The sequence below is a fragment of the Sceloporus occidentalis genome, unplaced genomic scaffold, assembly GCF_023333645.1.
Source record: "Sceloporus occidentalis isolate IW3139 unplaced genomic scaffold, rSceOcc1.0.p SCAF_6, whole genome shotgun sequence".
NCBI classification, from domain to species: Eukaryota; Metazoa; Chordata; class Lepidosauria; order Squamata; family Phrynosomatidae; genus Sceloporus; species Sceloporus occidentalis.
The window spans coordinates 135,569,808-135,583,877 of NW_028316986.1; the positions used below are offsets into that span (position 1 = coordinate 135,569,808).

A 14,070-nucleotide genomic window follows, 5' to 3' on the forward strand; every position below is an offset into this window, starting at 1 on the left:
ATAGTTCTTGGTTATGTCAAAAAGGGCTAAGAACATTAAAAAAAAATCAAACAGAAGCAGAATAGTGACTTATCTTCCCAAATATGAATCAGATCATAAAGTAGCCAGCTCTGGTAGAATTGGGGACCCATTTTCATCCCCAGCACCCGGTGGGGATTGCTAAATATTCTAAAATGAAAAAGAAATAAAGAAAGAAAACAGGAAGTAGATGAATGTCTGCTTCTGACTTTGAAAAATGGGTTGTTTTTCACGTTGAACAGGGTAGATCAATTGCTTCTCCACCAAAGGAATTCATTTTGGAATCAAGGAGGAGACAGAAAGGAAATAATGGAGAGTTTGCTGGGGTTGAGAGCTTCAAAAACAGCCTTGGGTGGGCTAACATGTTGACCACCCATGAGAAAGTAATATAATTGGCAAAATTATAAAAAGAAATCCTTGCAACTTTTCATGTGGCTTTTGGTGTATGTTCACAGATTGGTAAACTAGAATGATGTTCACTCTCCTAGCCTCTGTGAGTGCCATTGACCTTGTGCATGGATGTAATGTGGGTAAACCAGGTGCTTGACAAAACCATGCCTTGCCACATTCATTTGAATCAGTTGAACAGATGCAGGTCAAAAGCAAAGCTTGGGGTATGTTCTCAATCCCATTACCTGTATTTATCCTGCATGCCTTATTTGTAAAGAGCAGTGGCAGCTGGTGTTTTCCATGTCAGTGGGGCAATGAACGCACTCCGGGATTTAGAATGAACTTTCAAGGTGCGATCCAAGGTTTGTAATCCTCTTCTCAAAAATGGTTCAAAACACTGGATAGCTCGTGGGGGTTCACCATGCGATTGATGTGGAAGCTACCAGCCACTACTGGAAAAGATTTACAATGAGAAAACGTGGACGTATATGATATGATGAGACCCAGCATTGTGTAGTGGTTTGAATACTGGACTTGGGAGAGAGAGTTTGGATCTCCATTTGGCCATGGAAACCCATTGGCTGACTTTGGGCAAGTCACACTCTCTCAGCCTCAGAGGAAGGCAATGGCAAACCCCCTCTGAGCAAGTCTTGCCAAGAAAACCCTTATGGTCACCTTAAGGTCACCAAAAGTCAGAAATGACTTGAAGGCACTCAACAACAATATATTAAATGTTATGTAAACTAGTATCAGCCTACCTGATGGAGAGCACCAACAATTTTGCGAGCCTCTTGATAGATGATTTCAGGATTCCAGTGTGGGTTCCATTTCTTTAGTTGTTTTGCAAGGTGATTGTGCTCACGCAACCAAACTGTATGCATAGCTGTCAATGAAAGTACTTCACTTGACCTGGAGTCTCCTGCCATAAAGCATTCAATTCTTTCTCCTTTGTCTGCTTTGGGGTCCTGAGCACAAGGTGAAGGAACCTGGTTGACAAAAGGTAGGTATTCACGGCCATTGTCAAAATACTTCATGTTTATTCTGAGGAGGCCTTCTTTGCTAGTCATATTTCTCAGTTTGTTCTCAGTGGCGGTTGTGCTGCCATAAACAGTAGATGCATCAAGGAAGGAAGTTAGGCTATTAATCTGTTGCCTTGGATTTAAGATGGAAAGGTTTCCTATCAGAACTCCCTGGAGACCAGTGGTGCATGCAGGGGATGAACGGAAGAAAGGCAAGCAGCTCATCACAGAGAGTGTATCATTGACAAAAACCTGTGGATTAAAATAAGATCTCTCATTTGGGAAGAGGTGGATCAGAATTATTAATTTCAGTAGTAAAGCATGCATGCAATATTGGTTTGGTAGAGTTTCCTGAATCTCTCATCCTATACAAGTTTGCAATATTTTGATGCAATCCTTAGTAGAAATGCATGTGGTTGATTTCATAAAGCTGTGACTTATTATGTATTCTGCATTCAGGTGCAGATACCTATATGCACTATGGCTTGGAACCAGGGGCACTCTTCTATGAGTACAAAGGCTTTTCTGATTGAACCTTGAACAACAAAAGAGAAATGAAAACCAGAGGGATGATTCTGTTCATGCAAAGCATTGCAAACATTGTTCATACAAAGCTCTTGCATTAGGGTCTTCTACAAGTTCTTCGTCAGGCTGTTGCATGATGGTTAGCAAAACAGGCTTTACCAGAATTATATACCCACTGGTTCAGCTCTGCATCCAACCCAATGTATGCATACAATCTCACCTCTTAATGGTGGTGGTACATGCACACAGATTTCTTTTGGCATAAAGCACAGATGGGAAGAAAAAAGGGTTGTTTTTCTTAATGCTACTGTTGTTAAATGCTTAGCGATCAGAAATCTTTGTGGATCTATTGCAAGCTACTGGTAGATCTTGGTGAACCTCATTCTCGCCTGTTCCACAGTGCATGTAAACTGAATAAATACCACCACCACCACCCTGCACACACACATTTTAGTACTGCAAAGTGTAGAGTAAGGCACAAACGCCACAGGGACATTTTACTTTGTGAAATATTGGAATAAAGCTCCTTAAAATGAAAGAAAATGTACAACTTTTCAATGATGAGCACATGCTCCCAGGAAGCTTTCACTAGCCATATCAAATTGAATAAGCTGACAAGCTATTTATTTTTGCTGGTCTCTATATGCTCCATTTTTAAAAATTATGTTTCTTGATTTTGAAAGTATTTTGATGAAAAAACTGCTAAAAGTGTTTCCAAACAGATATTAATTTATAAAATGCCACAAATTAAAATAAAGGGGTCTAAAATTTTCATAGGCACATATGCTTTCCCACTTCCAAGTTTTAATTTCCACAAGAATAGACCTATTGAATAAATAGGAAGTTGATAAGTAAACTCTAATACAAACTTCATTGACTGAGAGTTTACTCTCCTTTAAGTGGATGAGATAGTAATTTGAAATTTGCATTTTGGGTCTTTGTAGTTAAATTTTTCAGGAATGAGGACAATTTGATGCAAATGGAATAAAAATATGGGAATACAGATAGCTTGGTGAGTGCATACACATATTCATTCTAGAAGTAATATTGTTTGGTATCACTCCATCTTGAAAATGTTACCTATGATCAGTAGCAAACCAATAATGTTAATTCTTCACAGTTACACAATATATGCTTATAGATATGTATCATGTAAGAATATTTGTTGGAAGGATGGATGGACTTGGATATCCCATTAAAATTTTAGGGGTCAGAATTTGAAGATGATGCAAGAACAATTTTGAATGGAATATTCCTTCCTACCTGTGCCCTGCCTAAAAAGATGGTCATTATAAGAAAGATGTAGATGATAAACTTTTGGCATTTCCAGTGAAAACTTTTCATGGAAAGACATTTTTCTCCTATTAATTTTAAAGCAATAATCCCTAAAGATGCTTACTTGAAAATAAGACCCAGTGAACAAAGTGATGCTTTATAGGCATGTATAGGATTGCACTGTTAATGTTATTAAGCAGGGAAAGTTATACTTCATAAGGTTGTTAAATTGCCACAAGTTTCATTGACCACTTTTATAAGTCCTGCTGGTGGTACCTAACTGTGTTTAAGGCACCCTTGTACTAGCCTTTCCCTATGATTGGATACTCACCACTGATACCTTACCATCATGGTGGGTCATCTCATACTACCAACCTAGGAGCTATGGAAGAACAAAACACACGGAGATTTGGTAGAAAAACTTTGTTTTAAAACAAGTGTAGCCAATATTGTAAAATATCTGTGATTTTTAAAACAGTGTTGCTTAGGCTAAAGTTCTGTTCACTACCATGTTAAAGCTGATTGCTCCAGCAGACTCCTATCATAGATTTTTGGGGGGACTATGTGGCCATGTTCTAGAAGAGCTTGTTCCTGACGTTTCGCCTTCCAGAACATGGCCACATACCCCCAAAACCTGACAAAAATCTATGGATGCCAGCCATGAAAGCCTTCGACTTCACATCCAGACTCCTTTCAGTTAATTCACAAGTTTGGGTTTAGTAGTCTGCACTTGCTTGACTTTGATGGTGGCTAGATCTTCACAGCACCTGACATCTACTCTGGAAGTCTTCTCTCTGGTCCAGCAATTGATACTCGTGCCCCTGTTCTTCACTTTTTGGCATTCAGCTCAATTGGTGCTAGTGTCTAAACAAAGTCCATGCTTTTAATCTTCTTGGGTGCTTTATGGTCCAAAACAGTAGTTTACTTAGTAGTGAGTTTCAAAGCTGCTTTGTGCAGAAGAGGATAAATCTAGAGGCTGTGCGCCAAGGCTGCCAGTGTCTCCTCCTCCACATTCTGCAACCGGCCTTCCAGCAAGCTTACTTGCTCTTCTTTTTTTTTTTATCTCCTCCCCCTGCCCTGTTTGGTGTCCTTCCTTTTGAAGAGCTTGCCCCAGCCCCAGCTCTTCCTCACCACACCTTCTAAACTTATATATAAAGCTAGCTGCAGGGTTTCAGCTTATCCTCCACAGCTGTCTCTTATGCTTTCTATCAATTCTACACCCTGCTTATGTCCTAGAGTGCTACCCTATAGTAAGTGCAGCTTTGTTACAGTCATTCACCAAGATGACCAAAGCTGTTTCTGTCCTCTTGATTGGACTTCTGTAATGCACTCTACATGGGTGCATTACCCTTGTGCCAAGTTTGGAAACTTCAGCTGGTATAAAACATGGCAGCCAGATTAATTACAGGTAGTTCTAGGAATGATCATATAACACCGGTTCTGAAGTTCCTTCACTGGCTACCAAATAGTTTCCCGGCAAGGTACAAGGTGTTGGTGATTACCTTTAAAGCCCTATATGGCATGAGTCCAGAATACTTAAGGGAATGCCTTCTTCCATACTGTCCGTCCCACACATTAATGTCCTCTGAGAAGAATTTACTTTAGCCAAAAAAAATCTAGGCTAACTTCAGTTACCCAGAGGGCCTTTTCCACCACAGGTCATTCCAAAGTTATGGAATGACCTGCCAGAGGAGATCCACCACATTTCCACTCTTATAGCCTTTAAGAATGCTTTTAAGACAGATCTCTTCTGGCAGGCCTTCCCAACCTAGCTTCCTCTCCCCGAATACTAATAGGAATATGATTCGATTGTGATCCATGTCTCTCTGTCCGCCTAATTTTTAGCCTATTGTATTTTATTGCTTTTAAATTGTGATTATTTAATGATGTAGTTTTAGAACTGGGATGGGGGGGTTGGGAAGGGATTAATTTTGAATTTTATTGTATTTCTAATGTACTTTTACTGTTGTAACCTGCCGAGATTCCTTGTGATTGGGCAGGCTATAAATAATAATAATAATAATAATAATAATAATAATAATAATAATTACTGTCATCTCTATTTCTCTATTATAGATTGTTCTAAGGCCTTGCTTTTTTCAGAGCTGATTCTACTGCTGACCACTTGGTGTCTTTCTCAGTCCTTAGTCTTGTTTTTGCCTTTCTTCTGGAATGTTCCTTTGCCTGGTCTTCCTATTATGATCTGGTCTTCCTATCACCTCTCCTCTCCATGACTTTTGACATCACTTTTTATATGCTCTGACATCCTTCCATCTGCACCACTCGTATCAAGTCAGATTTGAGGAATCCAACATTTCAAGGCCCCCTACCTATTGTGGGAAATTCTCCACCACTCAGCTTTTACATTATGTTGGCAACTGCCCAATCTGTGTCTTATAGTTTGGATCCTCTCTACATTTACAAATACTCAAAAAGTTTATTAAGCTGATAACTCCTCTCTGGCAGTTAAAACACCATTAGCATTAAAAACAGCCACTCACCATTATACCAGTAGGATCTCTGTCCTATATAAACCTCAAACTGAAACACTCTTTTTTTCTCCCTTGTGACTAGTTAAATTTTATCAGTGCTTATTTTACAACATTTAACATGTTCACACAGTAGGCTGTTTCACCACAGAAAGCTTCTACAATTCCATCCCCTTTGAAAAGTATATAGTCTAGCAGTCAGGAGGAGCTCACATAAGGTCCTTTAACAAATGAGGCTAAAAAGTGGAATTTAACAGGATAAAAACACTTTTGGTTGATAGTTATCACATGATGGCATGTCCAACCTGCTGCTGCCCTGCATTCCATTTGTCATTGTAGCGCACCTTTTCATTGATGAGCAAAACCTTTCAATATGCTCTCCATTTCACTGCTATTCCATTACTGCCTTTCTGTGATAGGTCCCTTCCACTGCAATTCTATTTGTCAGGCAGTCATGTGGCTCTCTTCCTTCTCCTTTGCAGCAATTGCACTGCCAGCAGCTTCCAAAGCTGGCTGCTGTGTGCACATTTACACAACAGCCAGCTTTGAGATGTAGATGGCAGTTGGGATTGCTTGTCCCCTTAATTCCTTCCAAAGCCCCACACTTTGGGACAGGGAGAAACAGCACATTCCTGCAGATGCCATTTGGCAGTGTAAACAGATCATGCGATAATGCATCACCAAAGCTCTATCTTAGGGGAAAGTGTGATAAGAAATGATGCCAAACCATTATGCTTCCATTCTTAAACTTAGCGTGGTGGTGGGACAGCAGTCTGATTTGATAAAGTCCAATCACAGAGTTGGAAGAGACCACAGGCCATCCAGTCCAACCCTTATGAGTATTTTACAAAATCAGTTTAATTCCTTCTTTAAGGTGTTTTTGTTAACCAAAGTAAAAAAGCATAAACATTTACACTGGTGCAGGTGAGAGGAAGAAAAAGATAAGCATCTTGAGTGAGCGAAATGCAAAAGGGAAAGAGATGAAATCTGAGGTTTAAATGAGATGATGAAAGCTAAAAGACACTTGTAATGGAGCATTAAAATCTGTAACCTAATAGCATTTCTATACATTTATTCAATAGGCCATCTTTCGTAGCTTTCTAAAACAGCGTTGCAAAACTCATTACTGTGAGGAATGTTATCAAGAAGGCTATTATGTTAAATACTTGCATATCGTCTAAGCTGATTAAAACTTGTTTGATTAATAAATGTTCCCACTTCTTTGCTCCTTATTCCAGTGGAAACAGTTTGAAGAAGCGATCCTTTATTTTGACAATGAATATTACATTGGGTTAATTGTCGACCTTATTGCCTCTGTTGTGTATGCAAGTGTTTTCTTTGCTTGAACTTCCTCTGAAGTTGCATTTGCCTCCTTTATTAATTTTGTTGTTTAGATGGCTCGTGCTTCCTCTTTGAAGGAAATGGAAAGGAAGGCACTGTCAGGCTCCATTCTAAGCCTAAATACACGTAACTGCCACAGCTTGTATTAATCTCTAAATACCCCTGCTTCTTTCTTATCCCTTTGTTGGACCAAAAGCATCAAGAAGCATGGGGATCTGCTCTGTGTATATCCTTTGGTGGGGTGCCTCTGTTGTTTTACTCTTCATCCTTCCATGCTCCCATGGAGGAGGTGGTAATAACAAACCCTGATTTGCTAGTTGGGGTGCATAATAAAGTCTCTACATTTTCTTTTGTTGGAATGACAAGTGTTCCACCAAGAGGTGAATGTGCAAATGAGGATTTCCCTGTGCTATCTTTTAAGTGACATCAGACATAGCCCATCTTCTTTAGCTCCAATGCAAAACAATTTACTGTAAGATTAACAGAACAAGCTTCACATGAAGCCATTTTCTTGGCACAGTACTGTGTGTGTGTGTAAACACAGCTACCTTGGAATCTTTCCGTTTCCAGAGTTATCTCTATTATAAATCTGAAAGAAGTAATAAAATCTGCTTGCAGAGGAGGGGAGAAAACATGGTAATACAGTTTGGAAGAAAAGGTGCTAATAGGCTGGGTTGGATTAAAGGATCAATAATGGGAATTATTATACACCTGTCTAATTTTTGTGCTCCCATTCTCTTCTCTGCTTGTATTCACAAAAGCCAGGCACACTTCCTGTATATCACCAACTATACAACAAGCTATGCAGCAACTCCTTACTCTGGTTATATCACCAGAGATACTTTAGTGAGCTTCAGCCATGAAGTTTATCAATCAGGAATAAAACAAGAAATGTTTTCTCCTCTTTACTTACCTCACTGTCTTCACCTGGTGAGACAAAAAAATTGCTTTTAACTCCTTGGAAGAAAAGCAACATACTAAGATAACTGATATTAATATACACACACATACTGTACAAGCACACACTCATACACATATATATTGCTGAACGGAGACATTTCCCTCTGACACTGCAGGGGTCAATGGCCCCTAGAATCAGAGGTAGGCAGCCTGAAGGAACATAATGAATGATAGATATTGTAAGACTCAGTTCAGAAATCTTGGTTATATGGTGAATAGAAAATTAGAAGACATGGCACTTGGGAAGATTTACTCCTACAACAAGTTATGTAATATTAAAAATAAATTAAATTAAAAAGGCCTTTGCATTTAATGTGTAAGTTTTTTTTTAAAAAAGGAAAATAATGTTAACCATGGAGACCTGATTATTATTACTATCACAGCCTTTCTATCATATGGTGAGTGGTGTTGAGGAAAATCCATCACTGACGCTAAGTAGACCAGTACACTAGGAAAGTTCTGGTACATACTTCTGACCTTTTCTTGTAGTCTAGAAGATGCCATTAATACCCATTTACTTTGTTTATTTATTTGTAGTAAATTTGTGTAACTGAAAGTTGTGGCTGGCTTAACATTACACACATCCTATGTCCTGAGAAAGTCAAGTTTACTCAGACATGGTTTTCTTCAATTGTCAAAACCTGTTGTAGGAGAAAAAGATATCATACGCCACAATAGGAATACAATCAGCTGTCTTCTGACACACTATGTGGGGAAAAACTGTTGCTGCATCTTTCTGCTTGATCAGTTTTAATGGAAACCTTGCAGAGAAGGATTACATGGATCTCCATGTAAAGAAAATGGTTTTTGTTGTTCAGAAACAAATCACATGAGAAAAGCAACAAAGATCTTGCAACTGGCAAAAAAAAAAAAAAAAAAAGCCAGCTTGGGGGCATGTCGTATACACAATGCATCCCCCTAAGCTGGCAGGAAGCCATTGGGATGCAATACCCCACATAAGGAAGAGGTGCAAATGATCAAGAATATCAATTGGAATGGAACTACAGCACACCTAACCACCAAGCTGTACTCACTCATGAGAATAACACTGGGAATAACATATATCTTCAAATCAACAGCAATGGTAGTCATACGGCACCGCAATTTGCAAACTTTCTGATCTGGAACAATACTTCTGACACAGAAGGCTAAATATCTTACAAAAACAACCAATCCTCGAATTCCATAGCATTGATCTATGGCAGTTAAAGTGGTGCCAAACTGCATTAATTCTGCAGCCTGAGACAGTGGATTGCAATCCATGAAAGTCCATACTCAAATAAATCAGTCTTAAGTGTGCCACAAGGCTCCTTTCCCCCTGTTCCCCCACTCATCTTCCCGTTCTTTCCGCTGTACAATAGACTAACGTGGTTGGCTCTTTGAAAAGCATTGCATTTTCTATCATTCTAATTGAGAAGCAAACAATCATCAGATCAAAATCCTTTCAACTGTTTATATCACAAGCTATTTAATGCCTGTGAAGAGCATTACCTCCAAACTGCACATGCTTCTCTGAATGCGTAAGTGTATTTCCTGTGCATAACTGTATGTATAATTTCACCAAAGGCAAAACTATGCCTGAGATGATGCTATAGTTCTGTGTAGCCGGCATGGTGTAGTGGTTTGAGCCTTGGACTAGAAGACTGGAGAGCAGGGTTTGAATCCCTGTTTAGCCACAGAAAATTACTGGGTGACCTTGAGCAAGTCACACTCTCTCAGCCTCAGAGGATGGCAATGGCAAACCCCCTGTGACAAAATATGTCAAGAAAACCGCATGATGGGATTGCCTTAGGATCGCCATAAATCAGAAATTATGTGAAGGCACACAACAATAACAACAACAAATCCAACCTCCACCCTTTGAGGTGACTACCTCCCTCTGCCTAATGGTAAGGCCAGTCCTGCTTCCTTCCTTCACTGGGTTGATTCAATATCATGGAAAGCAAGGATGCAATATGAATGGATAGTGAATGAAAGAACCAGGCTGAAAGGACTTCTGGTGTAGCCAAAACTACTAGCCATCCATGTGACTCCAGGGTGCCAGAAAAAATATTATGTCCTGTATCTCCAGATATGGTATTCAGAATATATTAATGATAATAGAAAAAACATATTTTCTATTTTGTCAATAATAACCAGCCTTACAATAGAATTTTACTGCATTTTAATCAATTAAGGATTGCTTCTTCTGTTTAAAATTAGAGTGAGCATATTCATAAGATGCTTCACACTTAATCATGAGGATAAAATATTTCTAGCTATTTAATTATTTTTTATCACCTGGGCTATTTTAAATAAAGTATAATTACAATGTTGGCTTTTAAAATTAATTATTTCAGAGGCCATCAAATAGCTACCAGCTATTAAAATCATCATGATTCTCAAGAGGGTTCTTCTGTTTTGAGTAAAGAAATCCATCACTCTGAGGGTTATTTTTTCCTCTTAATTCTCAAGAAACTGACATAAAGAAATGAAAGTTGAAAAAAACCAACCAAACTTTAAAATTCTTCAGAGTAGCACAGAATCCTTTTAGTCCTGCTGTCTCTAGCAGCTCTCTAAAAACAATCTGTTCAAAGGTCTTGATTAGATCAGTGAAATGTTGTTGTTGTTTTTGTGTGCCTTCAAGTAGTTATGGCAACATATGATGTGGTTTTCTTAGGAAGATTTGTTCAGAGAGGGTTTGCTTTTGCCTTCCTCTGAGGCGGTGAGAGTGTGACTTGCCCAAGGTCACCCAGTGGGTCTCCATGGCTGAGTGGGGATTCAAACCTGGTCTCCAGAGTCATAGTCCAATGTTCAAACCACTACAAATCCAAATTGTGCACAATTATTAGGACCTCTGCTTGTAAGTTATGTTTATTATGAAGATTTTATTTTTCATACATAAAAATTATGTGTACGTTTATCTCTGAAACTGATGGTGGGCCAGTGTAGGAGCCCTGGTGGAGCAGTGGTTAAATGCCTGTACTGCAGCCACTCACTCAGAAAGCATAAGGTTGTGAGTTCAATCCCAGCAAGGGGTTCAAGCGTGACCCAGGCTTGCATCCTTATGAGGTTACTAAAATGAGTACCCAGATTGTTGGGGACAAGCTGGGCCAAAATTAACAAAATGAAATTCAACAAGGAGAAATGTAAAGTACTGCACTTAGGGCAGAAAAATGAAACGCATAGATATACGATGGGGGACACCTGGCTGAATGAAACTACGTGTGAAAGGGATCTAGGAGTCCAAGTAGACTACAAGTTGAACATGAGTCAACAGTGTGATGCAGCAGCTAAAAACGCCAATGCAATTTTAGGCTGCATCAATATAAGTATAGTGTCTAGATCAAAAGAAGTAATAGTGCCTCTATATTCTGCTTTGGTCAGGCCCCACCTGGAATATTGTGTCCAGTTATGGGCACCACAATTCAAAAAGGACATTGAGAAACTGGAGCGTGTCCAAAGGAGGGCAACTAAAATAGTGAAGGGTCTGGAAACCATGTCCTATGAGGAACGACTCAGGGAGCTGGGGATGTTTAGCCTGGAAAAAAGTTTAAGAGGTGATATGATAGCCCTGTCTAAATATTTGAAGGGATGTCATATTGAGGAGGGAGCAAGCTTGTTTTCTGCTGCTCCAGAGACTAGAACCCGGAGCAATGGATGCAAACTACAGGAAAAGAGATTCCACCTCAACATTAGGAGGAACTTCCTGACAGTCAGGGCTGTTCGACAGTGGAACAAACTCCCTCGGAGTGTAGTGGAGTCTACCTCCTGGGAGGTCTTTAAGCAGAGGCTGGATGGCCAGCTGTCGGGGATGCTTTGATTGAGATTTCCTGCATGGCAGGGGGTTGGACTGGATAGCCCTTGTGGTCTCTTCCAACTCTACAATCCTATGATTCTATGATAATTAGCTTACACTTTGTAAACCACTTAGGGAGTACTTAAGTGCACTAATAAGTGGTATAGAAATGTTCTTGCTATTGCTAGTTCTTCTCGTTTGACAAACCAGTAGAGCAGGTGTGGGGATCTGATGGGCTACCAGATCTGATGGGCTACCTGTTCCTTTATGCCCATCTGTCCTAGTCATTGTAGCTCTTGGTCAAGCATGGTAGGAGTGGTATTTCTGCAACATCTCAAAGGCTCCACAGCTCAACAGAGCAGTAGGAAATGCCAGATATTGATTCTGAAAAACCTACTCAACTTGTTGACTTTTAAAGAAGTCATGAAGATATGTTTGGATTGTCCAGTGATCAGGATATTGTTGTCACTTCCATGTCCAGTTGGGCTTCCATGACCAGGTTTAAATCCAAAGTTTAAAGGAGATCTCCACTGTGATAACTACCATTCCCAAAATGGATGGCTCCATTAAAGTTTAGACTAAAACCCAGAGCAGATTCACTGCCTTACTGGCATGGAAGCCATGAACCATCAATACTTTATACCAAGGGCTCTTTCGCACTACAGAAATATAACACTATTACTCCATTTTATCTGCCTTGGCAACATCCTATGGAATCCATGGCAGTTAAAGTGGAATAACAGTACTATAATTGTGGAATGTGAATGCCTTTCTATGTAGTCCAGAACTGTGTGCTGTGACTGGCCACCGATTGCCTACTATCTGTTCCTGTTCTGAAACTGAAAATGCCAGGAAGTGTACTTGGGATTTCTGTATGCAAAACAGGTACTACATCACTGAGATGTGGCTCTTCCTCATGGTACAGAACGTATAACAAATACATCTTAAGCAACCTGGCCTCCAGCTCATTTTTCATCCCCAGTTCTTGTATGCCCTCTCTTCCCTTTTCTATAGTTTATATAACTTATATGTTTTTTGCCAGGTGATCCTAATTCTGTAAGTATTTCTTCTTGAGAACTCATTGGATTCTAGTTGGAACTTTAAATGAACTATCTAAAATTATCAGCCTCTCCATCAAAATAGTTTAGCACAGTGATTCCCGAACTCTGACCTTCCAGGTGTTTTGGACTTCAGCTCCCAGAATCCCAGACCATTGTCCAAGATGGGTGAGGTTTCTGGAAAATGGAACCCAAGACATGTGGTGGATCAGAGTGCAGGAATCATTGGTTATCACTTTGGACAGCCCCTTTAAAATCTGAAACCCATTGGTGGTCTGCATGGGGCTGACCAGCTACCATTGGGTGAGGCTATTAATAATTTTAAATCATATAGATGTTTGATGTACTCCAAGGTATCTGCTTCTCTTTCAGCTTCAACAGAACCTCTTGTTTTTTAAGCACAGTCTTAACATTACTTTGGGAAACTCAAGCCTGTCTGCTAGAAGGGCCCAGAAAGAAATGGATGAATTTGGATCTAGTTTCTTGTGGTTTGCTTGAGTATTATCTTGGATTATGTTTGTTGTTAATGTTCATTCAAGTCAGCTTTAACTTATGGTAACTGCATCAAAGGGGTTTCTTGGCAAGATATATGCAGGGGAGTTTTGCTGTTGCCGTCCACTATGGCTGATAGAGTAGAAATTGCTCAGAGTCACCTAGTGGCTGAGCAGGGATTTGAATCCTGATTGTCTGAAAGTAATAGCTTACACTCAAGTGACTGCAATGTGCTGGCAAAATTTCAGTTTTGATTATTTTTAGGCTGCCAAATCTGTTAGAACACAACTGAGAATGCTTTATTAGCGTACTTAATTTAGGATAATTTTTTTTTGAAAGTCATGCAGACCTCATGACCAAAATTCAGTTTCTATAAATGCCATAAATATTCAATTCCTACAGGCTTTCTACTAGAATAGATTTCTCTCTCTTTTTCTCCAGTCCTCCATGTTGAATTTACACTATTTACAATTGGTCTGTGAATAATATTACAGGGATGACATTCTTCAACATGAGGCTTATAGTTGTTAATAATTTATGGCCTCCAGAAAACTGGGGACACAGAGCATCTTCAGTTGTGGTCTGTTGGCTGTGGGTTAATATTGCCTGTAAGGAAGAACAATATTTTCAACAAAACATTCTAAAACCAAACCCCCAATCTTGCTTGAATTGCCCGTAGGACATGTGGCAGCACAGTGAGATCCCTTTTTTGAAGGTCAGACTAC

The 14,070-nt window shown here is 39.5% G+C and overlaps 1 protein-coding gene across 1 annotated transcript in view; it reads right to left on the reverse strand.

The window, feature by feature from the left end:
* TPO (thyroid peroxidase) overlaps positions 1–14,070 on the reverse strand; it is a 58,518-nt gene that overhangs the window by 33,004 nt on the left and 11,444 nt on the right. Inside the window, exon 5 of the mRNA XM_089529506.1 lies at positions 1,167–1,679. Coding sequence (XP_089385632.1) covers positions 1,167–1,679 — 513 coding nt within the window. The remainder of the gene's footprint in view (positions 1–1,166; positions 1,680–14,070) is intronic.